This window comes from Cibotium barometz, chromosome 38, assembly GCF_041138505.1.
Source record: "Cibotium barometz isolate CiBa-2024 chromosome 38, ASM4113850v1, whole genome shotgun sequence".
NCBI lineage: Eukaryota > Viridiplantae > Streptophyta > Polypodiopsida > Cyatheales > Cibotiaceae > Cibotium > Cibotium barometz.
The window spans coordinates 39,030,998-39,057,555 of record NC_141083.1 but is presented as its reverse complement, the minus strand read 5'-3'; the positions used below and the strand labels follow the sequence as shown (position 1 = coordinate 39,057,555).

Sequence of the window (26,558 nt, the reverse complement as noted above, 5' to 3'; positions counted from 1 at the left end):
TGAATATTTGATTCATTTTCCCCATCAGGCTCAGGGTCAGTTTCTTCTTGAGATTCATACTCAGAGTTGCATTGGTCAGAGTCTTCGCTACTTTCAGTGTCGGTGGAGTTTGCCACGTTCTCGCCATCAGGAGTCAAGTGCATAACACCTATCATGTTTATTGGCACTAACGGTGGCATATCTTGCCCCTCAGGTGTTACCCAACTTGTGCCTCTATTTCTCCATGTGTCTATGGTTGCCGCTAGGTGTACCCAATCCACGTTATCCGACTCAGTCATACCCGGTAGGACATCCATATAAGGAGAATCTTTCCCATCATCAGTCTCTTTTTTGCATGTATAGCAATACCTTAATGGGGCGGAGTGAATAGTGGTATCCGATCGATTATCAATGATAACCTTGCTTCCTAAAGGATGTGCACGACCATTCTCAAGATCAACTCGAATGACAGAGTCCTGGAATTGTAGGTAGACATGGTTTTTCGACCAGTCATGCACCATTTGTGCTTCCCTCATGAAAGGACGTCCTAAGATCATTTGATATGACATAGGATGCTTGGAGAAATCCATTACAATGAAGGTATGTTTTACCTTGTATCCCAGGACCTTGATCTTAAGGTCCCTTAACATTCCAATAGATTTAGCAATAGTTCCGTTTGCCATCTTAACCACTATGTTTGTGACTTCGAGGTGAGGTCTCCCCATAGATTCCTAACAGTTTTTAGTCACAATGCTCACTCCAGCACCACCATCAAGGATTCCCTTTAGAGTTAATCCCTTGGTAGTAATGGGGAGGGTTGCATTAGATTCGTCACCTTCAAAGTACTGTCCCAACTTGTTCACAGGTATTTCAACGACCGAATCTTCATCAAAGTTGGGTTGTAGATCCCAATGCTCCCCTTCATCTTGAAGCGTGTCGGGTCTATCCATATTTGCAAATTGTGGTAACCCCGCCTTTAGTTCTCCATTGAGAAATGCCCGAAGAGCTAAGAATAGCTCAGGATCTCCGTATAATTTGGATATGATCGTGGTTCTGATCTCAGAGGACATGAAATCCATTAGCTTGGACACATTCAATGGTACTTTTCGAGACATCGCCCCTTGACTAGGGACTGGTGAAGATGGAATCACTTCCTCTTCGATGGGGTCAGGCATTCCCTCACTAAACATTCTTTCCAGCAAGAAGGGTGTTTGCCCACTTCCGGATGTCCTATCCTCACTTTCTTCCCGAATGATACTCGGTATAGCTAACGGTTTATGGTTCCGGTGAGGCTGAACTTGCGTAGGAAACACTGTGTCTGAAATTTTGACTTTTCTCGGGTTTGGCTCTAGTTCTCTTTGTGTTTCTTCCACCAAACCCCTTAAGTGTTGTACTTGTTCAATCTCCTCAACTGGGTTTGGGTAAGTTCCAATCTTTTTCTTGAGGGTTTTTGGCCCACGTGGCTTGTCTTGGGGAGTCTCAGTCAGTTTGGGTGGTCGAAAGGGCATTAACTGACTTGGTTGTGGGGCCGAGGAAGTTTCCTTCTGTTTCCCCTTATTTATGTACTCGCTTGATTCTCCTTCATTGATCTCCCGTGTGGGTTCCTCCCTTAAGGTAGTGGCTTTGGTCCCCATGGTTTCTATTGAATCAGAATCGTCTTCAGGATCATTCATATACACGGGGTCGTCTCCTGTCCCTATGTTAGTCTTTGAACTAGGCTTGGAGCTCGTGGCATTAAGCGATCTCTTCCGCCGTGTTTTCTTTTTCTTTGCCTGAGCGATTGATGCAGTATCCCTCTCTTCAAGAATGTAGTTTTGATTTTGAAGCATTGACCGTGTAACTACATTCGCGGGTACAACGGGTGTGGTTCCTCGTGCTTGGTTGGTGACCTCAACCAAATTCAATGGCGTAATCTTGGGTGCATTAGGATTATGTGGACATTGAGCGATCAAATGATCTATGCCACAACGATTACATGTAAGTACCGGCATTCCCGATGTGCTCCCTTGATTTGGTTGCATTTGAGTAGCGATCTTCTGTAGCCTATTAGGGCACTCCGCTACACGATGCGGTCCACCACACTCATAGCATTGAAGAGGTGGTCTCCTCGCCAAGGTATTAAGGTTTTGCCCTCTTGTGGCGAGAGCAGCCGCTTGATATACAGGCTTAACTTGCCCGAAATGATCCTCCATGTAGTACTGGGGAATCATTTCAAACGTATCAATCCCGTATGGAGCAGTAGGGTCTATCTCCTCTTCATAATCCCCACATGCACTATGTGACTCACAACCCATCTGGTTTATTGGGGTAATCCTTGGATGTGGAGGTTGTGGTCCTAGCACTGGCGGTGGTAACGGCACAGACTGGACTACATTCGGATTCCTTGGAACTATGTGCTGTGACGGTTGCTCGATAGGTTGTGCAGGCATTAGCGCGGGTACTTGAGGTGTGTTTGACCAAGCTAGTGGTGCCTGGTTTGCCAACATTCGCTTAAGTGTTAGGCAATCTTTAGATTGATGGCCATACTTACCACATGCATTGCAATTCCCATTGAATTTGACTCTGAATGTGGGACATTCACTCGTGCTATGTGGTCCTAAGCACACCGAACACCATTGTTGCTCTCTCCTTGGGTACATATGGCTATTCTGAGGAGCTCGATTACCCCTGAAGTATTCTTGGAGAGCCTTAGTAAGGTCGGTCACAGACATTTCAGATATCTTGGGCTCCTTGGCAATTGGTTTTACCGTCATTGGCTCGTGCCCAGATACTTGCGAACTAACGGATTTTGTTTCTGAAGACACCTTTTTACCTGCAATCATCAGGTTGTCTTCTAACTGGATTGCATTGGCAGTGACTGCTTCCCACGTTGTAAGACCTCTAATGACTAGGCCATTGTAAATGTCCTCGTGGCGCAATCCTCGGATAAATCTATCGAGGAGTTGGTTGTTATTGAAGCGTTCATCAGGAGTGCAGCGAGAATTTAGATGCTTCAATCGACTTATAAAGTCTCTCACTGACTCCCCTTCCTCGCGTTCAGCCTTTTGGAGTTGAGATGCTACCCCCCAAAGCACACCCTCACGTATGTATTCTCTCAAGAACAATCTCTTGAGAGTGGGGTAGTGAGTGCGCTCTTCAACCCTTAAGGTTCGATACCAATCTCCGGCCTTCCCACTCAAGGTTAAGCCTAAGGCTTTACACTTATGCAACTCATTGTGCTCTTCCAAGGAATCACACACGTGTTCAAAGACTTCAATGTGCTTCCTAACATCCTCGTTACCACTGAAGTTTTGAGTGAGCTTAGCCACTTGTACTGCCTTGCTTCTAGGTTCTCTCTCAGGCATACCCCGCATGTTTTCCGCAATAGATCGTCCGATCGTCTGAGCAAACGCTGCGAGATCACCTAGGTGAGCAGGCATAGTTGGTGGAGGCACTTCTGGGATAGCCTGGCTGATAGGAGTTGGCGTTGGTCTGAGTAGGTTGGCAAATGACGTAGGATATGATATGTGGCTAGGCCTAGCTCCCCTTGGATAATGGTTATGATAAGGTGGTCGTGGAGCATACGCCGTTGGCATACTAAGAGGCGTAGGAGCTACATGAGCATGAGTAGCGATAGGTACATATGGTTGATAGGCACCGGCACGCACTGTTGTAGGTACTGTTCCACTAGGTAGTGGTGTTGTACTAACTACAGTGGTAACAGGTGCGCTTTCTGTCATGCTCATCATTGGGGTAGGCATTGTGGATTCCTTAATGGAAAGTTGAGCCAAGGTTGGAAAACTAAAGTTACTGCTCGTGGGCTCAACCTGCATTGAGACTCCAGGCGAAACAACATATGAAGGGTCTATGGGACTCACCGAGGGAGTCTCCAATTGTGATAGGGTTGGTTGTTTGGCCTTGCTCGTATCCAAAAACCTCATAGGGCCAGTGGAAACTAGGTCCACTCCCCTATTTTGCCTCTCAATTTGGATAATTCTATGAATAACATCACATATCATGTGTTGTTGCTCCTCTAGATTAGTGGCGCTAGATGTAGATCGTAGGACTTCTAACCAACCTACATGGTATGTGTAGCCTGTGTATAGGTCGGTTAGAGTCTCTGTGTGTAGATCATATTCCCAATTTTCATTGAGAAATATCCCATCTAGACTTGGTGTGCCAAACGGTTCTCTTGAAGTGGACGCAATGTCACTTCTTATGGATTGGCTTCTAGGGACCTCTACTTTAGGAAGAGCATCGGAAGTTGGTAGCTCAGTAGGGCCCTCATTAAACGAAGTGGGTAGAATATCCACATGGACACTCTTTGGGAGGGTAGGGTCTACATAAGATGTGAATGGTGAATCTACTACCCCTCCTTCTTCATTTACTTTGCTTGTCGCATGCTCAGAGCGTGTAGCTCTACTAAAGGTCTCTATTAGACGACTAAACATGCTAGATCCGGGTTGTGGGGCCCACACTGGCATGTTTTGGCTTGTCTCCTCAGGGTTCTTGGTAGGGTATCCTTCCATGGCTTCTGAGTCAGAGGACGAGTCACTATCCACTATTCGTGGATCTTGGGTTGCACTCCCTTGGGTTCCAGCCGAAGGCCAAGATGCCAACGTGGAGGGATGGTGTGAGCCTGCGTAGACTGAAACGCTTTCTAGTGGCTCAGGCTCTAGTACCCGACCAGAACGTAGATGCATGTGACGTGGGTACCCTACGTGCGTTGGTAACTACCCTTGAAGCCCACACAAGTGGTTTCTTGGGTATTTTGCACCTCGTTTTTACTTGTTTTTAGATTGTTTTTAACTCGTTTTTGACCCCCTTACTTACGAACTTGGACTAGGGCGTGTGATAGCTCGAAACGAGCGTATCGTTTAAAGGGTCGTAGTGTGCTTTACAGCACCGTGTTCGCCTATCTAGAGCTCCTGTAGTTCTCAAAATAGTCCGTTTCCTTTGGGGGAAGGGGCAAAAGCCTATTTGCTTGTGGAGGAAAGGGTGAGGGCTTTATCCCACATGCTCACTTTACTCCTTGGGGAGTGGGCTACATATAGGGCATGACTTCCCATAAGCTCTCACTTGAGAGAAAGCTATGGAGGCTCACTCTCCTATATATATATATCAAAAGACCGAGACCGGGGCCGGGGCCGGGGCGTGGGTCGTTTGGGGTTCTTTCTTTTCAAATTTTTTTTCTCCAATTAGAAAATCTTTCCTCTCCACATGTTTGGTTCTTTCTTTGAAAATAAAATTTAATTTTTTTCTTTTTTATTTTTTATAATTTTTTTCTTTTTTATTTTCTGTTTTTTTTTTGTGAGATAAGTTTCCTAGGGTTTCCTTAGGGTTCAGCCTTGGCCGCGGTGCAGTTCGCACACACAGCACAGATCTGGGGATTCAGAAATCCCTCTCACACGCAGAAACCAGATAACAAAACGTACGCCCACACGCGGAGCGAAAATATAACAAAAGAAACAGGAATACAGAAGACAAATTGCAGAAACAGAGATTGAAAACCACAGAAACACCTCAACAGCAACACAGACGCCTTTCCTACAGTGTAGATTAAACTTCACGCAGCAGCCGAGCTGCAAACTGGAGCTTGGTGCAGGGCAACTCCCCGGCAGCGGCGCCAAAAATGTGCGCTTTTGCCGCACAGGTCGTAGCTGGGGACTTGCCGGACACCGTATGCGAGCCACGAATGGCTGCAAGCATACAACCAGGGAAGGAAGCTCAAACAGAATGCCAAAGGGTGTGTCACTCACCGCTTAACTGCTGCCTTGAAGGATTCCCGCGTCGCAGCCGTGAAGGAGGAGCCGTCGTCGCCGCTCTACCGCCTCTCCGCCGCCGTGCCGCTACACAGTGCTCGATCGCTCTCTCACTCTCTCTCTCTCTCTCTCTCTCACACGCAGGAGAAGGAAACCAAAGAGATAAGGCAAGAGCACTCTTGTATTCACAACACATGAGAATGAGGATTTTAGGGTTACATTTGACTCTTATAGGTGACTTGGCCGTTCACACTTGGGCGCCCATACATGGCCGGCCGACCCTAACCCTTATCCTACTGATATCCAAGGTGCGCCTCTCATCGGCGATCACCCAATCTCTTTATCCTTAACATATGGTGCCGACAAGCCCGGCCCATGACTCAGAATATTTAAATTAATGATGTAAAACATAGTGCGTCCGCCATGGGTTAACATACATATGCATAGTTGCCATACAATATAATAGTATGGTTATAATTCTGGTTAGCTCTTTCTAGTAAGTTGGAAAGAATATGTATGTGTGGTTAATAGTCTCGAAAAGAAAATCCCAAAAAATATTACTTAGAATTATTTGAGATCAAAGCACACTATATTCTTTTTGTCTATATTTGTGCTAAATGTTTCTAAGTTGGAAAAAGGATATCTACGTTACCCTTGAAAATAAAAATCAAAACAACAATAATGAGACTAATTTAAGATTTAATATATCTAGTATACTTTGCATTCATATTGCAGTCATTTAATATCAAAGCACAGTTGGTATATTTTTTCATCAAAGCCTGTTCTCTCCATCAAAATATAGTTAGAATATCACTCTTCCACAATGATCTTGTTTACAAAACAATCAAGTCTTCTATGAAATCACAACCCAAAAACCTTGAGCTAGTCTCCAATTATAAACACCAAGGTATAAGTTAGAGACATGAATGTATTGTTGCCTTGTCACATCATTTTTGCGGAAGGTAAAATTCTAAAGTTTTTTAATGAAGTGTCTAGCTACATGACCACAAGATACTTCATAAAAGTATATTTTTGACCGTGTGGCCAAAGATTACAAAAGACAATATTATAGGACTATTGAATTAAGAAGCAACAATGCATATAGTTGCAATGAACATTTTAGAATATATTTCCATACACACATGCTACAACACTTCCCACATTAATATGCATACAAGACATATGTGTATATCATACTTAGAAAAACATATTTTAAGAGGAAAAATATTCGACCATGTGGCCAAATATCAATAGACACCAACTTGATACCTTTGATAATATAAGTCATACTAATATTTCAATCAAAGCAGTGCAATTGCAATTGGCAAAAGCATTGTAGCTATATGATACAAAAAAAAATTCTTCCTATATATTTGACCATGTGGTAAAACATCAAAAGATCCAACACTTTAGACAAATATTTGGATCAAAGTAATGCAATTGGAATTGATTCAAGCATTCTAGCTACCATACAAGAAATTGCTTCTTCCAATATAACTTCAACAATATACTTGAAAATAAAATTCAAAACAACAATACCGAGACTAATTTGGGATTTAAACTTTTCTAGTATATTTTGCATTCATGCACGCATTCATTTAATATCAAAGCACAATTAGTATACCTTTTCATAAAAACACATTTTCTCCATCAAATTACATTTAGAATATCATTCTTCATTGAGGAGCTTGTATATAATACAATGAATTCTTCCATGAAATCACAATCTAGAAATCTTGAGCTAGTCTCTCTGATGTTGAACGCATTTATAAACACCAAGGTACAAGTTGTAGAAAAGAGTGTATTATTTTTGTGTCACATCATTTTCGTGGAAAGTATAATTTTTGAAGGTTTTTTATGAAGTGTCTAGCTACACGACCATTTATGTAGTCATCCTTATATCCTAGCTGATGAGCAAGTTGCATTGCTTCCATATCCTTTAGAGTAGAAACCAAAGGAATCCGCTTTAACCTCGATACTTGTGAGACACCCAATGGATGGGTTGGATGAATTGAGACTCTTGATGATGATCCTTGTACAATTGATGATCTCTTCAAGCAAGAAGTGATTGAAGATTGTTTCATATATATTCCATCTCCACGATGGATGTTCTTGGGTTGTACTGATGATGAAGATGACATAGCATTATCATCTCCTTTAAGCCATGTGTCAATCACAACCTTGAATTGTGTGTACAACTCATGTCCATATTGAACTGGCTCAAGTCCATATCGATCAAATTTTATGACTTCACGTGCATCATGGGATCCACTTAAGCGAGTCAAGTAGGGTAGAAGTTCCTCAATCAAGATTGAGTCTCCTTGGTTAACATCAAATGTCTGTGGATAGATGCAGTTCTCAAGAGGGTTAGGACACCCCTTGTAGGGACTATCATCTATCAAAATAGTCTTGCTATGTTCACAAACATTGCCATATTCATTCCACACATACTGAAGGGGCTTGAACATTGCCTCCACCCCCATCTTGTCTGGCCGATAGATGATCTTGAGTGGATGCGTATGGCATTTCTCCTGTCCCCAAATCATGAAAAAAATATAGTTTGGTAGCACTTTTCGCCAAGGCCACATCACTTACTTTGTTTGCTCTGCTCAAATCTGCCAAATATGCAAATAGACTATTCTTAGTCAAATTTGAATCATTCTATCATACAACACAAAGGTTAAGAACAAAATAGACATCTAGTCTCTTACAAGTTTTTTTTTTCATTTTAGAGCTAGTAAGCTAAGATAAAAACATTATATATAGTTCAATAGGGCTAAGTTTATTGTACTATTCCATATATACATTGTATAAGACATTAAATTTAATATGCAAATAGTATGCATGGATGGTAGATATTTCATCAAAATATATTTTTGACCATCTGGCAAAAAAATCTCAAAAAATAATATTATATGACTATTGAATTAAGATACAACAATGTATATAGTTGCAATGAACATTTTAGAATATTTTTCCATACACACATGCTACAATATTCCACATTGATGTGCATGTAGGACATGCATGTTGAGCATACTTAGAAAAACATATTTCAAGAGAAAAAATATTAGATCATGTGGCCTAATATCAATAGACACCACATTGACACCTTTGATAATACAAGTCATACCAATGTTTCAATCAAAGCACTGCAATTGAAATTGAAAAACTCAATGTAGTTGTATGACACAAAATATTTTCTTCTAATATATTTGACCACATGGCAAAATATTGAAGGACACAAAACTTTAGAGAAAACCAATACCAACATTTGGATCAAAGTAATGTAATAGCAATTGATTGAAGCATTCTAGCTATACCATACAAGAAAATATTTCTTCCAACATTATCATGTACTTCATACTTGTATTTTAATACAGAAGCACAAACTTTTTGCAACCAATTTTAGGTACAATATGATGAAAATATTTCTAGAAATAAGGACTCTTAAACAATAAACACAAAACTGAGAGAAATAGGCTTGTAAGGCTTGCTTTAGATAGCACCACAAAATGAGAAAATATGTAGGAAATGTTATGTCATGAAATCATCCTCCAAAACACAAGTTCAACCTTACACCATAGTGTTCTCATTGACAAAAGTTAGAGATAGAGAGGTTCAAACACCTGAAGTAGCCTTCAACCTCTCTTTCATAATAATATTTGCTATGTCTTGGCTTGATTCATCCACACCCTCCGGCGGTAGGTCAAGAGCTAGAGCACCAATGGGAGGAACCTCTTGAGCACTTGTAGGTGGGTTGGCGCTCTCATGGGCTCTCCAACATGCTGCTTCAATCTCTCTTTGCTCTTGACTATTGCACACCACTGCAATAGTCTTCATGTGATGTTCCAATGCGAGCGTTGATGCAACACCACATGAGAATATATCACATACAACCTCATGTGCATCATTGAATGCCTTGATTGTAGCCTTGATGACCTTCTTTTTCTTGAATGCCTTGATTGTAGCCTTGATGACCTTCTTTTTCTTTCTAAATATGGCCTTTGCAATAGTTTGTTCTTCTTCAAGCTCTCCATCCTTTCCTTCTTTGTCAATGGCTTCAATGGATTCATTATCCAAAATGCATGGCTTGTTGGAATTTCCAACATATCGATCTAGATTGATGAAGCTTTTCTCCATGGTCACAAGTGTCAACACAACAAATGAATCCATGGCCCCAAAAGCAAGACTCTTGGCCATTGGTAGGAAGTCAACACTTCCAACTTGCATATGGTACTTGCATGAAAGATTCTCAAGGGCCTCCTCCATAGCTGCCATTTGTTTGCGGTTGAGAAATGACAACAAAATGAATTGTTTAGGCTCACATGTCATTTTTAACAATGTGAAGACCACCTTTCCAAACATGATAGAATCCCATGTCATGCCCCCAACTCCATGTGCCGCTTCTAGGACAACCACACCAATGGTAATAGGATCTTTATACACATTGTATATAAGATCGAATGCCTCAAGGTTGCACCCCACAATATATACTTGCCAAGGTAAGGTAGTAGAAGAATGAAGAGGATCTTGCTTCTTCACAATAAGAAAGTTCACAATGTCTTTTGCACCATTTGGCAATGGTCCTGCATCAGCCCCACGTGTGAGCTTTTTTGACACCCAATCACTGCAAACACCTAAAATCTTTGTGTATACATCGTTGGTGATGTTGTATTCAGCAACAAGATCTTCCCAACTCTTCATCATACTATTGCTAGCATGAGTTGAGGCATTGAAGAGAGAAACTAGCTCCTCATGGAGCACCCTATCTTGCTTGATTTGCTTTGCCCTTGTCTCCATGTCAACAACATCCTCTTTGTCCCATTTGTTTCTAAGAAAGACGATGTGTCCATCATTAACTTCCTTTTGTAATGTGAGGATGTCCCCATCCTTTAGACCCATAAGGCAACGAAAAGTTGCAGGAGAAGGCTGCCTTCCCTTCTTTGTGGTGGTATCCTCTTGAGATGAAAGCTCCCCCTTTGAGTATCTCTTCATGATGGTAATCCAACCATCAAATATCTCTTGTGTGCTCACTATCATATGACAATCACGTGATGCACACTTTTCTCCAATGTATTCTAGAAATCTCTATCAAAAATAAAAATATGAAATGAGAAAGAAAACACCAAATGCATCTTGAATAAGACAAGCTAAGGTTGTACATCATTACCTCCCATGGTACTCTTTGGTGAGGACTACCCTTTGGAAGCCCTTGTTGAGGTTTTGGTGGAGACCCAAATGCTATCCATTGATCCCTTACTTGTTGAAGTTGCTCAAGATAAGGACCATTCTTCATAACATTGTGGGATTCCATATTTGTCATCCTAGAAAGCTCAATGCACATTTCAGCAGGACAGTCCACCAAGATTCTTGCATTCCTTGTGGCATATAGATGTTTGGTTGCTAGGCATCGATGAGTGCTACTTAGGATATAGATCTTTGCCGCATGGATTGAGTGAAGACCTGATATGATCCAATAGGAGTAAGAATGTAGCTTATCCACTTCCACCTCGTCACGATGCATGGGTCGCTTCACATCACTCTCCTCCAAAAAGGGCATGAGGTATGCTACTGTTGCTGGATTCATGGGATTCTTTACAAAAGATGATGTCAACTTTTGCACATAATCCCAACAAAGTGTTCTATAGGCATATAAAGGTGGTGCCTCATAGCATCTACCAACATCAATAGGAAACTGTGTGGTTGAGCCAAATGGAAAGTATTTTTCAAACATGTGAAATCCTGAACCATCCTTTTTACCCTTCTTCTTAACCATGTTTGGAAAGTCAAAGGTTCTTTCAACACCCTTGACTTCAAGTGACACCAAAGGTGTTGCTTGGATTACTTGTGCCTTTGAAGATTGGTTTGTGTTGTCTAGAGGAGTGTTAGGAGGTACACTCACACCAAGAGCCTGTGAGTTTGAAGCTATTGATTGTGCTTGTGCATCTTGAATCTTTGTCCTCTTCTTTGGTCGAACACCATGTTTTGTAGGAGAAAGAAGTTCACTATGCTTGATAGACTCAAATGTAGCTATTATGTCCTGTGTGCCTGATATCTCCTCTAGGAGGCTCCAACCCATTGCTCTCAAAGAGTATACTTCATCCTCTTTTATATGTGTAGATTGAAAAGATAAGGGATCCAGGTTGTATTCAATGTTCTTTCCCTTGATCTTTACTACAATACACAGGATTCCTTCCTTCCCAGCACATCCATCCATCAACCCCTCAATGATCCCAACTTGATCATATGTTGAATCCTCAAGCTTTGAAGCATATAAAAGGACATTGTTTGCCCTTTTTCCTTCTTTGTCATAAACATCCATAAACCAAGGCCACACAAAATCCCCACTAACTCCATCAATGATTTGATTCTCCTTCCTTGCCGAAGTAGATTTCTTTGCCATTGAATAAACCTACATAAGTACAAAAAATAAGATATATTAGAAACAAATCTCAAGTTTTGACCACATGGCCAAAGCTTTACTCAATAGTGTTATGATTACCATATGCATGCATAGGATTTGACCAATGTATGTCCAAATATCATCATAGAAAGGGTTTAAGTTAGAATTTAACCATATGGCAAGATATTGCATTGAATAAACCTACATAAGTACAAAAAATAAGATATATTAGAAACAAATCTCAAGTTTTGACCACATGGCCAAAGCTTTACTCAATAGTGTTATGATTACCATATGCATGCATAGGATTTGACCAATGTATGTCCAAATATCATCATAGAAAGGGTTTAAGTTAGAATTTAACCATATGGCAAGATATTGCATTGAATAAACCTACATAAGTACAAAAAATAAGATATATTAGAAACAAATCTCAAGTTTTGACCACATGGCCAAAGCTTTACTCAATAGTGTTATGATTACCATATGCATGCATAGGATTTGACCAATGTATGTCCAAATATCATCATAGAAAGGGTTTAAGTTAGAATTTAACCATATGGCAAGATATTGCATTGAATAAACCTACATAAGTACAAAAAATAAGATATATTAGAAACAAATCTCAAGTTTTGAACACATGGCCAAAGCTTTACTCAATAGTGTTATGATTACCATATGCATGCATAGGATTTGACCAATGTATGTCCAAATATCATCATAGAAAGGGTTTAAGTTAGAATTTAACCATATGGCAAGATATTGCATTGAATAAACCTACATAAGTACAAAAAATAAGATATATTAGAAACAAATCTCAAGTTTTGACCACATGGCCAAAGCTTTACTCAATAGTGTTATGATTACCATATACATGCATAGGATTTGACCAATGTATGTCCAAATATCATCATAGAAAGGGTTTAAGTTAGAATTTAACCATATGGCAAGATATTGCATTGAATAAACCTACATAAGTACAAAAAATAAGATATATTAGAAACAAATCTCAAGTTTTGAACACATGGCCAAAGCTTTACTCAATAGTGTTATGATTACCATATGCATGCATAGGATTTGACCAATGTATGTCCAAATATCATCATAGAAAGGGTTTAAGTTAGAATTTAACCATATGGCAAGATATTGCATTGAATAAACCTACATAAGTACAAAAAATAAGATATATTAGAAACAAATCTCAAGTTTTGACCACATGGCCAAAGCTTTACTCAATAGTGTTATGATTACCATATGCATGCATAGGATTTGACCAATGTATGTCCAAATATCATCATAGAAAGGGTTTAAGTTAGAATTTAACCATATGGCAAGATATTGCATTGAATAAACCTACATAAGTACAAAAAATAAGATATATTAGAAACAAATATCAAGTTTTGAACACATGGCCAAAGCTTTACTCAATAGTGTTATGATTACCATATGCATGCATAGGATTTGACCAATGTATGTCCAAATATCATCATAGAAAGGGTTTAAGTTAGAATTTAACCATATGGCAAGATATTGCATAGAAATATTAGGTTTTGACCACATGGCCAAAACTTTATTCAATAGTGTTATGATTATAATATGCATGCATAGGATTTGACCATATGGCAAAAACTTTTCTCTTTCTAGTTTTACTTTGAGAAGGAATCTCTACCTAGACTTGAGGCTTTTCCATATACAAGTGATCTTGATTCATATACAATTTCAGAACACAAAAAGAACCATCTTTGTAACTAGGTGCTCATAGATTTTAGCTATAATTTCATGCAACAATCAAACACAGGTGAGCATGGATTTTATCCATACTCTCATGCCACAATGAAAGGTTTATTTGTAATGCCAATTTTCATGTAGACATGGTCATAGGTTCATCATGGACCTATTATAGTGGAAGTGGCCAATTGATAATTCATATTCATGGGCTTTTGAAGAGATGTCTTCTATAGAATTTGACCATGTGGAAAAAACTTTGCTTTGTTTAGTTTTACTCTTAGAAGACACCTCTACTTGGCCAACTTCCTTGAGGCCTTTCAATATACAAGTGATCTTGTAATTAAGATGATTGAAAAAGAATTTTAGAACAGAAAAAGAACCATCTTAGTAACCTAGGTGTCCATGGATTTTAACCATGATTCCATGCAACAATCAAACATAGGTGCTCGTGGATTTTAGCCATACTATTATGCAACATTGAAAGAATACATGATTTTCTTACTTTTTTCCCATAATTTCAAATTTTGTTTGACATGAAATAGAGACACAATGTGTTACATGTAACAATTGAGATAAAAAGATTTGACCACAAGGCAAAAGCCTATGTGTCCAAAATGTTGAATGTAATAATTATAAGGTAGAATTTGACCATATGAACAAATCTTGTGACAATGGAGAGCACTAATGTTAGAGATCACTAATGGATATACAGAAGTGAGCATGGATTTTATCCATACTCTCATGCCACAATGTTTGGTTTTTTTGTAATACCAAATTTCATGTAGACATCGTCATAGATTCATCGTGGACATATTGTCATGAAAGTGGCCATTTGATAATTTATATTCTATGTGTAGCATGGGTTTTTGAAGGAGATGTCTTCTATAGAATTTGACCATATGGTAAAAACTTTGCTATGTTTGGTTTTACTCTTAGAAGACAGCTCTACTTGGCCAACTTCCTTAAATCCTTTCAATGTACAAGTGATCTTGGATATAAGATGATTAAAAAAAATTAGAACACAAAAAGAACCATCTTAATAACCTAGGTGTCCATGGATTTTAACCATAATTCCATGTAACAATCAAACATAGGTGCCCATGGATTTTAGCCATATTATTATGTGACATTGAAAATATGCATGATTTTCTTACTTTCATCCGATTGATATGCAATAGAGACACAACATGTTACGTCTAATAGTTGAGGTACAAAGATTTGACCACAAGGCAATATCCTATGGCTATTTCAGAAAGAAGCTTTCATATTGACCATGGCTTTTGGCCACACAGTCACTTTTGTTTGAAGCATCATATAACCAGAAGTATATTTTTGTTACCTCTTTTGTAAGCACAAGTATATGTGTGTCTTGAAAAAGTCATTTCATGTGAAATGCATACATATACATAGAATTATTCTACAATGTCCAATTAGTCTCTATTGTGCTACATGGATAGATCACTATTTTCTGCATAGCGAGTGATTACACATATGTGCAAGTAGTATATAGAAGTACGCTTATACAAGCAAGGTCAACGCAGCATACAAGAAGAATCAGCAAGACAGAAGCATTCTCAAGGGACAAGGTCGCATCTTTGCCATAACAAGAGTGTTGAAAAACTGATCAAGGCTAGTTTCATACTTGTTTTCTTATTTCTGCATTGTTTGTTTTTTCAAGTAGGCTCTTAGTCAAGAAACATTCTCGATTTTAAGAAAACTGGGTGTGAAGTTAACCATATTTTTATTTTTATGTCATGAATGTACTATATGATCTCATTTATCTTACTAGGCTAATTAAGATTAAGAAAGATTAATTATGTAATTAAGTATTATGAACCAGAAAATCAAGAAAACAAAGAACATGCATGAGGCAAAGAGCCTACCTTTAAATGGCTATGGTTACGATGCTTGCTGGCAAAGTTCTGATTAGCGTCAATATTGTGAATGACTGTTGTTGTTGCGAAGCTTGCTGGAAAAGTCGCTTCTGATTAGCGTGTGAAGACAGAAACAAGAAGATGAAAAGAAGTAGATATGCAGATGAAACATACATGAAGGGTCAAAATCTTGCTTAAGCACAACTAAATCTTTTGATTAGAGAGCTTAGGTGAGGCGTAATGCAGAGAAAACATCACAGAGAGAGCAAGAATAAAAACCAGGGTCGAAAGTGCGAGCAAGAAGAAGAGTACGTTTTTAGGAGAAGAGGGAAATCGTAGAGAGAGAAGATAGAAAGAGAGGACCAAATTCAAATTCTTAGAAAAAGTTCACATCAGTAAAGGATATCTTCTTTAATGAAGCATATATTCTCAAGAATATATCACATTTAATGAAGAACGTTTATAAAAAATGGACGTTTGACAATAAATGGAATTATCTAAAAAAATCACTTTTAGTTTCACATCATTAAAGGATATCTTCTTTAATGAAGCATATATTCTCAAGAATATATCACATTTAATGAGAACGCTTATAAAAAATAGACGTTTGACAATAAATGGAATTATCTTTAAAAAATCACTTTTATCAAAGTTTGTAATAAGAATTAAGCAATCGATTTTTTTTTCATATCACACATAGGTCTTACCGTGGGGCCGGGGACTACTGGCAGCCCCCGGACCCCGCCACTGGGGGCGTTGCCCCCCATCCCCCACTGGGGGCGTTGCCCCCCGGTGGGGGCGTTGGGCGTTGCCCCCCGGACCCCCGGCTGGGGGCGTTGCCCCCAGCCCACCGGGGGGCGTTGCCCCCGGACCCCGCCACTGGGGGCGTTGCCCCCCAGGGGCATTGCCACCCCCACCGGGGGCGTTGCCCCCAGACCCCACCGGGGGGCGTTGCCCCAGACCCCCACCAGGGGGCGCTGCCCCCCAGACCCCCAGCTGGGGACGTTGCCCCCACAGACCCCCACCAAGGGTGCTGCCTCCTACACCCCCATTAGGGATCATTGCCCATAGCAACTAGTGCCTCAAATGTCGTTTAGAGTTTCCAAGAAATCCACCACTATAGTGAACAATATTATAATATTATTATATTCCAAAATATACTATTATAATATAATATTATTTTATATTATGATAATAAGTTATATTATTAAATATTATATTAAATAATAAATATTAAAATATTATGTTATTAAATATAATATTAATTTATTGATATATTTTTTTATAAGACAACATAGAAAGTAATAAGTTAGTTACATAGGATTACTCATTTTGCATCATTTATTGCTTTGCTAAAAGAGTTCCTATGTCTACATAGATATTTCAAGAGGTGTTGAGGCTATTCTAATATTAATGCCATATAAAATAAGATTCATATCTTGCTATTCTATTTTCACGACCTTTACTTTTCATTATATGGATAAATCTACTTTTTAATTTGACACAACTCATATTAGTTACTTCATGTATATTACTGACAATGTGCACTACATTTAGGCCATAATACCAACTATTGGTATATGATTATTCAATTTTGCATCCAAAATTATTGCTTGTGCATGCACTAACATTTGTGCTTCCCAATATATTAATAACTATTCTACTTACCACGTGGACATAAACTTTGCACCAACCAAATCTTATTCATACTATGCCTGCAATACATTAAACCTTGAGAGAATTTGACCATGCGGCTAAAACATTCTCTACACTAGCACACAATAAATTGTCTTCCTTCGAAAAGTTACATATGGCCTGTAAATATTTTAAGAACGATAAGCCTTGAGAGGATTCGACCATGTGGCTAAAACATTCTCTAAACTTGCACACCATAAATTGTCTTCCCATGGAAAAGTCACATATGATCTAAGTATATTTTAAGAATGATAATCCTTGAGAGGATTCAACCATGTGGCTAAAACATTCTCTACACTAGTTCACAATAAATTGTCTTCCATGAAAAAGTAACATATGATCTATAGATATTATAAGAATGATAAGCCTTGAGAGTATCGGACCATGTAGCTAAAACATTCTCTATACTAGCACATAATAAAGTGTCCTCTGCAAAAAAGTAACATATGATCTACATATGTTTTAAGAATGGTAATCCTTGAGAGGATTCAACCATGTGGCTATAACATTCTCTACACTAGTTCACAATAAATTGTCTTCCATGAAAAAGTAACATATGATCTATAGATATTATAAGAATGATAAGCCTTGAGAGGATCGGACCATGTAGCTAAAACATTCTCTACACTAGCACATAATAAAGTGTCCTTTGCAAAAAAGTAACATATGATCTACATATGTTTTAAGAATGATAATCCTTGAGAGGATTCAACCATGTGGCTATAACGTTCTTTACACTAGCACACAATATATTGTCTTCCATGGAAAAGTAACATATGATTTGTACATATTATAAGAACAATAAGCTTTGATAGGATTTGATCATGTGGCTAAAACATTCTCTACACTAGCACACAATAAATTGTCTTCCCATGGAAAAGTAACAGATGATCTACCCATGTCTTAAGAATGATAAGCCGTGCGAGAATTTGTCCATGTGGCTAAAACATTATGTAGACCATCACACACACCATGAATACTTTTTATACTAAAGTAAGATATGATGTGCATATATACTAAAGTAAGATATGATGTGCATATATTATAGGCTATTGAAGTTTTGGCCATATGGTCAAAGCATCCATTTCAACTAAGCAATGATGACTACATAGATCTTTTTTATCTAGTAACTCAAGTAATCTAGATCAAGGATATACTACCATGTTCATTGAGAAAACAAGTTTTGGCCATGTGGTCAAATTTATTCTCTCTCTTATGATGTTGGAAAATGGAATACTGCACTAATTTTGCAATGTATACTTCAACTTGTCATCTATTAATGCATGTTTTCATTATCAATGCTATGTGATTACTTGATGAATATAAGATCACTCAATCTCTTATGATTAAATGTCTTATGATGAATATAAGATCACTCAATCGCTTATGATTAAATCTCAAATTTTTTCACTTACTCAGGCAACATGGACCAAGACTTTCATTGTGGGGATGGTGTCAATTTGATGATGGATCGAGATGTTGTTGCACTTGGAACAGTATGTGCAATACGTCCAACTGACACATGCCATGGGCAAGTCCTTGGAGATGGATTTTTGTCAGTTTCTATCGACAACTGCCTAAATGATGTAGCTTGCTTGCCATTTCCAAACAACAATGCAACAAAGGTCATTCAGGTAGTGGGTAGTTTTGTAAAGTGGAAAAAGAAAGATGTGGTGGTTGTTACAGGTGCCGTGATGATTGTTAATGATGATCATGCGGTGCCACCTTCTAATGATTGTAATGCTGTTGGAGATGAGGACACTCCAAGTATCTGTGAAAGTTGGAAAGAGCGTAAAGTGATGCTCTGGATAGAAGGCAATGAGAAGTACGTTGGAACAGGGATTATTCTCTTAACATTTCCATATGATGTGATTAACTTTGATCTATTAGGAGAAGAAGATGTGGGTGTGGTGGTAGATCAGATCCTTCATCCAACTACAGGGACAGACACATGTGACATGCTTCGGTGCGTCAATTTGGTTAGGTGGCCTATCAAATAGGTCACCTTTGATGATGGTACACCACTGCTACATGAACAGGAAACACAAGCTTTCACATCTCCAAATGAGAGCATAAAAGATGTGTGTGAGGAAACTGAGGACTTTATTTCAGGTTCAAAATCCATTTTCTTACAGAAGAGATCATATTGTATGATCAATAGAAGGCCTAGAATTCTTGCTCTCAAAGCTTCGAACTTGAGAACCTCAATGGAATCAGTTTTACTTGTTGCTACAATTGATTGTTGTCCTGCAAAGTGTTGTCAATATGCTGATAGAGATACAGTACACCAATTGCGGAGGCACTTCTGGGGGTTACGTTTGGAAGAACGTACCAACTATGTTTATGATATTTTGGAGTCATCATGCCGCATTGACAATATGGGTACACGAAAATACAGTTTTATATTCAATGGGAAAGTTGTATGCGGTAGGGCATGGTATGGGATGCATGGCATCCCCAAAACATCTTTCTATAGGTATAGGTTACATTTTGAGAATGGTGTAAGGAGGGCAATGCATGGCAATAAAGGAGCAATTAGAGCAGCTTGGGATCACACACAAATGGGCAGGGCAATCTTGAGAGACTTTATTGAGAAGAATGCAGAGCAAATGCCACATAAAAGTAGAACCATGCAGGATGGTTCCAGAGAGACACAATTGGTCATCCCAGATGTTTATAAGCAAATAGACATATGGGGAGAAGTGAATGCCACATTAGATGCTATTGGATGTAAGCAAATGTCTTTGTCCACATAGTACATGGCAAACAAAAACCATGTATTTGTTCATGAGTGATGAGGAAAAATCTGTGGGGCTAGTTGAAGGAAGAGATGAATGCCCAGAGGTGAGTGGGGAAAATGAGTGGAAGAGCAAGAATGAGAAAGCATTAGGACTCATCGCACTCAATTTAAAATGATGAAATCATTCATCACATCATCATAGGGATACAATGGGCAAAAGATGCATGGGATAAACTCAATAAATTATTTGGCACTCAAGCAAAAAATTCAAAGATAAATCTATTAATGCAATTCTACAAACTAGATATGAAAGAAAGTGAACCTTTAATCACACACTTGAACAAATACAAAAGCATGAAGCAAAAACTGGCAGCCATTGGCAAGAAGGTAGAAGATGATGAGGCACTAGCAGTGCTTCTGGAAGAGTGTGGACAAAGGTGAATATGAAAACATTGTAGCAACCTTAAAGAATGTACCTGAATTAAAGCTACACAAGATAGAAGGAGCTCTACTAGAGCAAGAGACCAAGGTCAAAGAGAAGAAATGGCTGGACTCAAGAGCTGGAGAAGAAAAAGCATTCTTCACCCGAGGAGGATTCTCTTGAGGACGAGGACGAGGAAGAAGGAAGGACCTTCACTTGCCACAATTGTGGGAAGCCAGGACACATGGCAAGAGACTGCGACATCGGCAAACTTCATGGAGGCTCCTAAGGAAGTGGAGTCAGATCATCTTTTCTGAGAGAGAGAGAGAGAGAGAGAGAGAGAGAGAGAGAGAGAGAGAGAGAGAGAGAGAGAGAGAGAGAGACCCCACAACCCAATGTATCCCCAATAGAGTAAAACCACCTCTGAGCCACCGATGATGTAGGCCATGTGGTAGATGTATGTGTGAGCACTTTAGTCAAGGTCACGGGCACTTGTAGTAGCCTTGGACACATAGAGAGAGAGTGTGTGTGTCAAGGACTATGAGTTTAGGGACTTGAGGTACTGGTCGCAGACTACCAAGTAAGAGGGAAACTTGGTATAGGGTCCAAGTGTGCTAGGATTATTCACTTGAGGGGAGGTGTTGAAATATACAAGTGAATAGGGTGTGTGCAGGAACAAGCCCTTAGCAAGAGGCTGTAAAAGAGAATATGTAAATGAAAGAGGAGCTGTGAAAGGGTGAGAAGTATCTAGTGGGAGAGAATAAAGGGTAGCATGAGAAGATTTAGGATGTGTGGAGATATTCTGGGAAGAGGTGGAGAGAATCAAGCAAAAGAGGTGGAGTGAATCAAGGAGAGATCAGTGGGATTAGATGCTTGGATATAAACTCTATAAATTGAGGCATCGGCCTAATGAGAATTTGTTGGTTTTTGATTATCCATGCCTACATTAAGCTATCAATTAATTTCTCACTAATCTTGTCTTAATCATCGTCTAATCTCTTTGTTAATGATGTTGATTCTAGCATTTGATCCACCATAGCTCATCACATTGCTGCAAATTTAACATTATTTTGCCACATGGTTGACTGTAATACTACTCTCAACCCACTACTTGTACTACTAAATGAAGATAGTTCATTTAGTAGATATCTTTTGGATTCTTGTTAATGAAACATTGGAAGGATATCTTTAATCACTTGGTCCACTCTCTCAGTCAGGCTATCAATCTCCATCTTTGGGGTTCTCATCATTGATCACCTTGTTCACTCTCTTGGTCAAGTTATCGGTCTCTGTACAATAGTTAATATTAAAAGATTACGGGAGAAGAGAGTGCTTGAGCTCTTGCAAGCACACACATGCACATAACAATGGATAAGACACACACAAAGATGGAAGGATGAATTTGTCTTCTCCTGGTTGATCTCAAAAAGAGGTCTACAAAAGATAAGTGAAAACCAATATAAGTACTAGAGTACTATGTTTATGTACAAGCGGTCCATAATGTAAGCATGCTAAGTAGGTGAGCTAGTAAGATAAGTATGCCGGTTGGACTAGGTAGGTGTGGAATCACTCGTGAAGATCCATTGTGTAAGCTACCAAACGCGTCAATGGTGTAAAAGTGGAATGGTCACCTAGGCACATCATGAGTGTCAACTTGTGTTGAGCTTGACATCTCGACACTCTCCCTCAAGCTTAACTCCATCTTCAAGACTCTAAGCATAGTGCGAATTTACTAAGCTTCTCTTCTCCAAAGGCCTTGGTGAAAATGTTAGCAACATGCTTCTCTCTATGCTGACGTATACTAGATCAACATTAAGACCTTCTCTCTAATGAAGTGATCATAATCTATTGTGGACCTTACGTAGCATAGTGGGTGCCTCACACTATCCAAATGTGGCTTTTGAAGAACCTACATAAAGTGACTCTCTAGCCTAACTATGTAGTTCATGTCTGGCTTGGTGATCATCATGTAGACCAAGCTGCCCACTATCTCCTGTACATAGTGGCATTCTCCAAAATCTCACCCATGTTTGCACTTTCCATTTTGATCCAATGATATAGTTATGAGAATGGATGATCTTAATTGAGCCACTTTGGTCCAACATAAGCACAATCATCACTAAACACAAATCCATCTCGCTTTAAGATAATCAATGGCCCTTTGCACCTAATTTGTTGCATAGGCACGTTCCATACATGTGTGACCCATCAACATGATCTACTTGTCTATCCTCTTTGTGGAAAATGATCAACCATCCCTTGAATCATTGTCCATGCCATCATGCCCCACTAGAGATGCTTCCACTTACTCTTCATCTTCACTTGAAGAGTCATGGCTGTCCACAAGTTCATTTTCAGCCATAATGGCATGCATAAGATGTCCTTTTCATGCCTCATTGGTATCACAATCTTCCTTGGAAACCTCCTCATAATAACGAGGCTTTTCCAAAGGAGGTATGGACTGAAGTGAAATACGTACAATATGCCAACAAAGTGATGAAATTTGTATGTGGAAAAGTCCAAATAATACCAAGATTTCGCCAAGAGCAATGAGATTGTCCTTCTCCATAATGCAAATTATAAACCATTTTCTTGAATCCTTTGCCTAATCTTTGTACAAAGTCTTTAATGCTTTCCTTCTCCTTAAGGATTAGCTCAAAGAAGGAGAGATACCAATAATCCTTTGCAAATCTAGGCAAGGAATCATCATGTAGAAATGGCATACATATCTTTCTAAAGCTCATTTTCTCCCAAGCATCCTCAAAGTTTTGCATAACATCATAGGCTAAACTTTCCCAGCACCATTCAAAATCTAGCCTCACTGCAAACCACCACTTCTTAGCTTTTTGCCGCAAGAAAAAATTTACCTTTTGGATAAGCTCCCAAACTCTGATTTGAGTGATCTTTATGGAGAGGTGACGGAGTGTACAATCCATGTATGTGATCACCTTTGAATTGGTCAAAGCTATAGTACTCTTTGTTTTGACTTTTATACAAAAAGACAACTGGTAGTAAATTGGCCTTTGACCCCCAAACCAATGTCCGCTTTGGGTGTTCTTCAGCTCTATAAGATGTTCTAAGAGTGTACTATCTATTTATGAAGTCAATTTTGGTTCAATCTAAGTGGATCAAAACTGTTAAAAACATGACACAACCAGTACAAAATATGAACTAGCCGGTTACTCGGTTGTTCTAATGGTGGAGAGGTTAAGGTCTAGAAAGAGAGCTTATGGAATGGGGAATACAACTCTATATCCACTTTTGCTTTAGTCCAAATCCTCTTTTATCTATTTATGAAGTCAATTTTGGTTCAATCTAAGTGGATCAAAACTGTTAAAAACATGACACAACCAGTACAAAATACGAACTAGCCGGTTACTCGGTTGTTCTAATGGTGGAGAGGTTAAGGTCTAGAAAGAGAGCTTATGGAATGGGGAATACAACTCTATATCCACTTTTGCTTCAGTCCAAATCCTCTTTTATTGAATTTGGGTTTTGTCCTTTGCTATAAAATTGTCGAGTGCTAAAACCCCAAAATCTAAAGCATCCCTTTTGTTCTTGGTAACAATCCATTGCTTAACAATGTATCAATCAATGACCATTAAATGTTCCCAAGGAAATTTTAAAAAATTTATCTCAATGAAACACCATGAATATTCCCATTGCATTGTCTTACATAATCATTGCCAATTCAATACCAACGCCAATACCAACCAATGTACATTGATGAGAAGAGCTACTTGCCAATCTCTCGGCCAAGTCTTCCCACCCCCTTTACCAAGGTTTAGAGTCTGATGGCAAGGGTTGGGGCCATGTCTTCACATCCATGTACCTAATCCTCTTTCGTACCACTTTACCAAAGCACTCACGACACGAAAGTTTCAAGCCATGCTCCTCGTTGGTCTCTTCACCAATGCCAAAGGTACCCTCTCCACAATTTAGATTCTATGAACTTGAGATAACCAAATGTAGATTGCTTGGAGAGAGTAAAGTTACTTACAACATGGGGCATTTATGCACCATGCCATTATAATTTCTCATAGAATACCTGTTAATTAAAGCTTTTCCATTGTCAGTTAACCAACACAATGCATCTAACTCAATCTCACATTAGTGTTAGGTCTCACAAGCATCAATGTGAATCCAATGCATGACGTGTAATGAAACCCAATCACATTGCCACTAGTTTCTTCTCAAGCCCTTTATTTAAACATCTTGGCATTCCCATAGCTTCAACCAAGAGTTTCCAAGCTAACTTCCATTGCCAATAGCCCGAATTATATTCATGACCTTGCCAAGGTTGTCATTTCTCATGGAAAATGCATGAAATGAGAGGAAATAGGATCAAAATGGGAAAGATATGCATTCATAATGCATGGTGATAAAGCTTGGCTAAGATTAGTGCATTAATCATGGGAAGATCTAAAGCATGCAAGAATGATGAAGACTTTAAAAAAACCTTAGATTTTCATCAATGTAATCAAGAAGGCCCATATAGAACCATATTGACGATGAAGATGCTTGCAAAAAGGTTGAGATAAGGCTTGAGTAATGCTTCAATTAGTGTAAGAGTTGTAGAAAATCCCTATTTTCATGAAAATGCCCCAATCCCTTATGAATTTTGGCAAAACATTATACAAGATAATATGCATCATTAGCAAAAAGTAATGTAGTGTGAAGAAGTTGTAATGCAATATTGGAAAAGATTAATGAAGATTAACATAGAGTTAACCCTCAAATCCACCCTATCTTGTTCAAGGAGCTAATAAATGTATAAAACTTGAAGAAGAGAAACTTTCATTCACCATTTGAGGCGTTACCTAAACCAAAATTTCTACAAGCCCTATCATCCCAACTTGAAGTATTTCCATGCTTGGAATCAAGATTTTTCAAGAAAATTTGAGGAAAAATCAAGAAGAGAAAGAAACCTTGCATGACATCAAGAAAAAAATTTGCTAAGATCAAAACCAATAACTTGCCAATATCAAAGCAAAGCTCCACTGAAAGAAAGCTACACTTAGATTAGCCTAACTAACATGGATTAGAATTAGATTAGCTTAGCTTAGAGAGATTAGCCTAGGTTTAGGAAGAAGAATGGTAGTTTCCATTGATAAAGTGATTAGTACCCAATTAGGTTTATTTTGACATATACATGGTTTTCCCTTTCACACTACACTTAAAAGTGTCCATGGGCATGCCCAATCCTAATCCTAACCCTAACCCTAACCCTAACCCTTGGCCCCTTTCACATACCCTTGATCCCTTGGCCTTAGGCCCAAATTGACTTAAGTCCCTTTTTAACTTTGTTACAGTAAGCAACTTGAAGTGGCCATCTTCTTGTACCACACTTACTGGTACCTGTGCATCCTCTTGGGATAATTTGGATCCCCCTTATTGATGTAGCGTAGGATGGTGTCACTATCAGACATGATCACCACAAACGGTTTCAAGTACACATATTCATGTACTTGAGGGTCTCCTTGAAGTCCTCTTTAGTGAGGGGTTTCAAAGTTGATGGTGTAAGTTACCTCCTAACTATATTATATTATTTAATAAAATTTTTAAATATAAATGTGAACAATTGTGTGTGTGTGTGTGTGTGTGTGTGTGTGTGTGTGTGTGTGTGTAATATTAAGTTAGCTTTTGAATTCTTAAAAATTTAATTAGACCCTTGGAAATATGCACATGAACATTAATATTAAAAAATTAAATTAGTATTGTAGGTTGGGATATAGGCTTAAAATATTGTAAAAATAAAAAATAATAAAATTGCATTAGGTTTTAGCATAAGGATGTGCAAAAGTAATGAGAATACATGTGTAGTAAGTGCACATATCCATTAATTGGTAAACTAAGGTTTACAATGATATTTTATGGAAGTGTAAGGTTAAATGGTTTTCTAAGGTCTAAAACAATTAAAATTTGAGTGCATAAGGACCTCAAGTCTTAAAAAGAGTACTTTGTGGGAAGCAGA

The 26,558-nt window shown here is 38.7% G+C and overlaps 1 protein-coding gene across 1 annotated transcript; it reads right to left on the bottom strand.

Annotated features, from left to right (window-relative positions):
- Nucleotides 1-7,004: 7,004 nt before the first annotated feature.
- LOC147616686 (uncharacterized) lies at nucleotides 7,005-10,763 on the bottom strand. The gene is made up of 2 exons (XM_086777182.1): nucleotides 9,663-10,763; nucleotides 7,005-7,085 (listed from the first exon to the last, which is right to left on the bottom strand). Exons 1-2 carry the CDS (start codon nucleotides 10,761-10,763, stop codon nucleotides 7,005-7,007), a joined length of 1,182 nt encoding a protein of 393 aa, XP_086633308.1.
- Nucleotides 10,764-26,558: the final 15,795 nt, after the last annotated feature.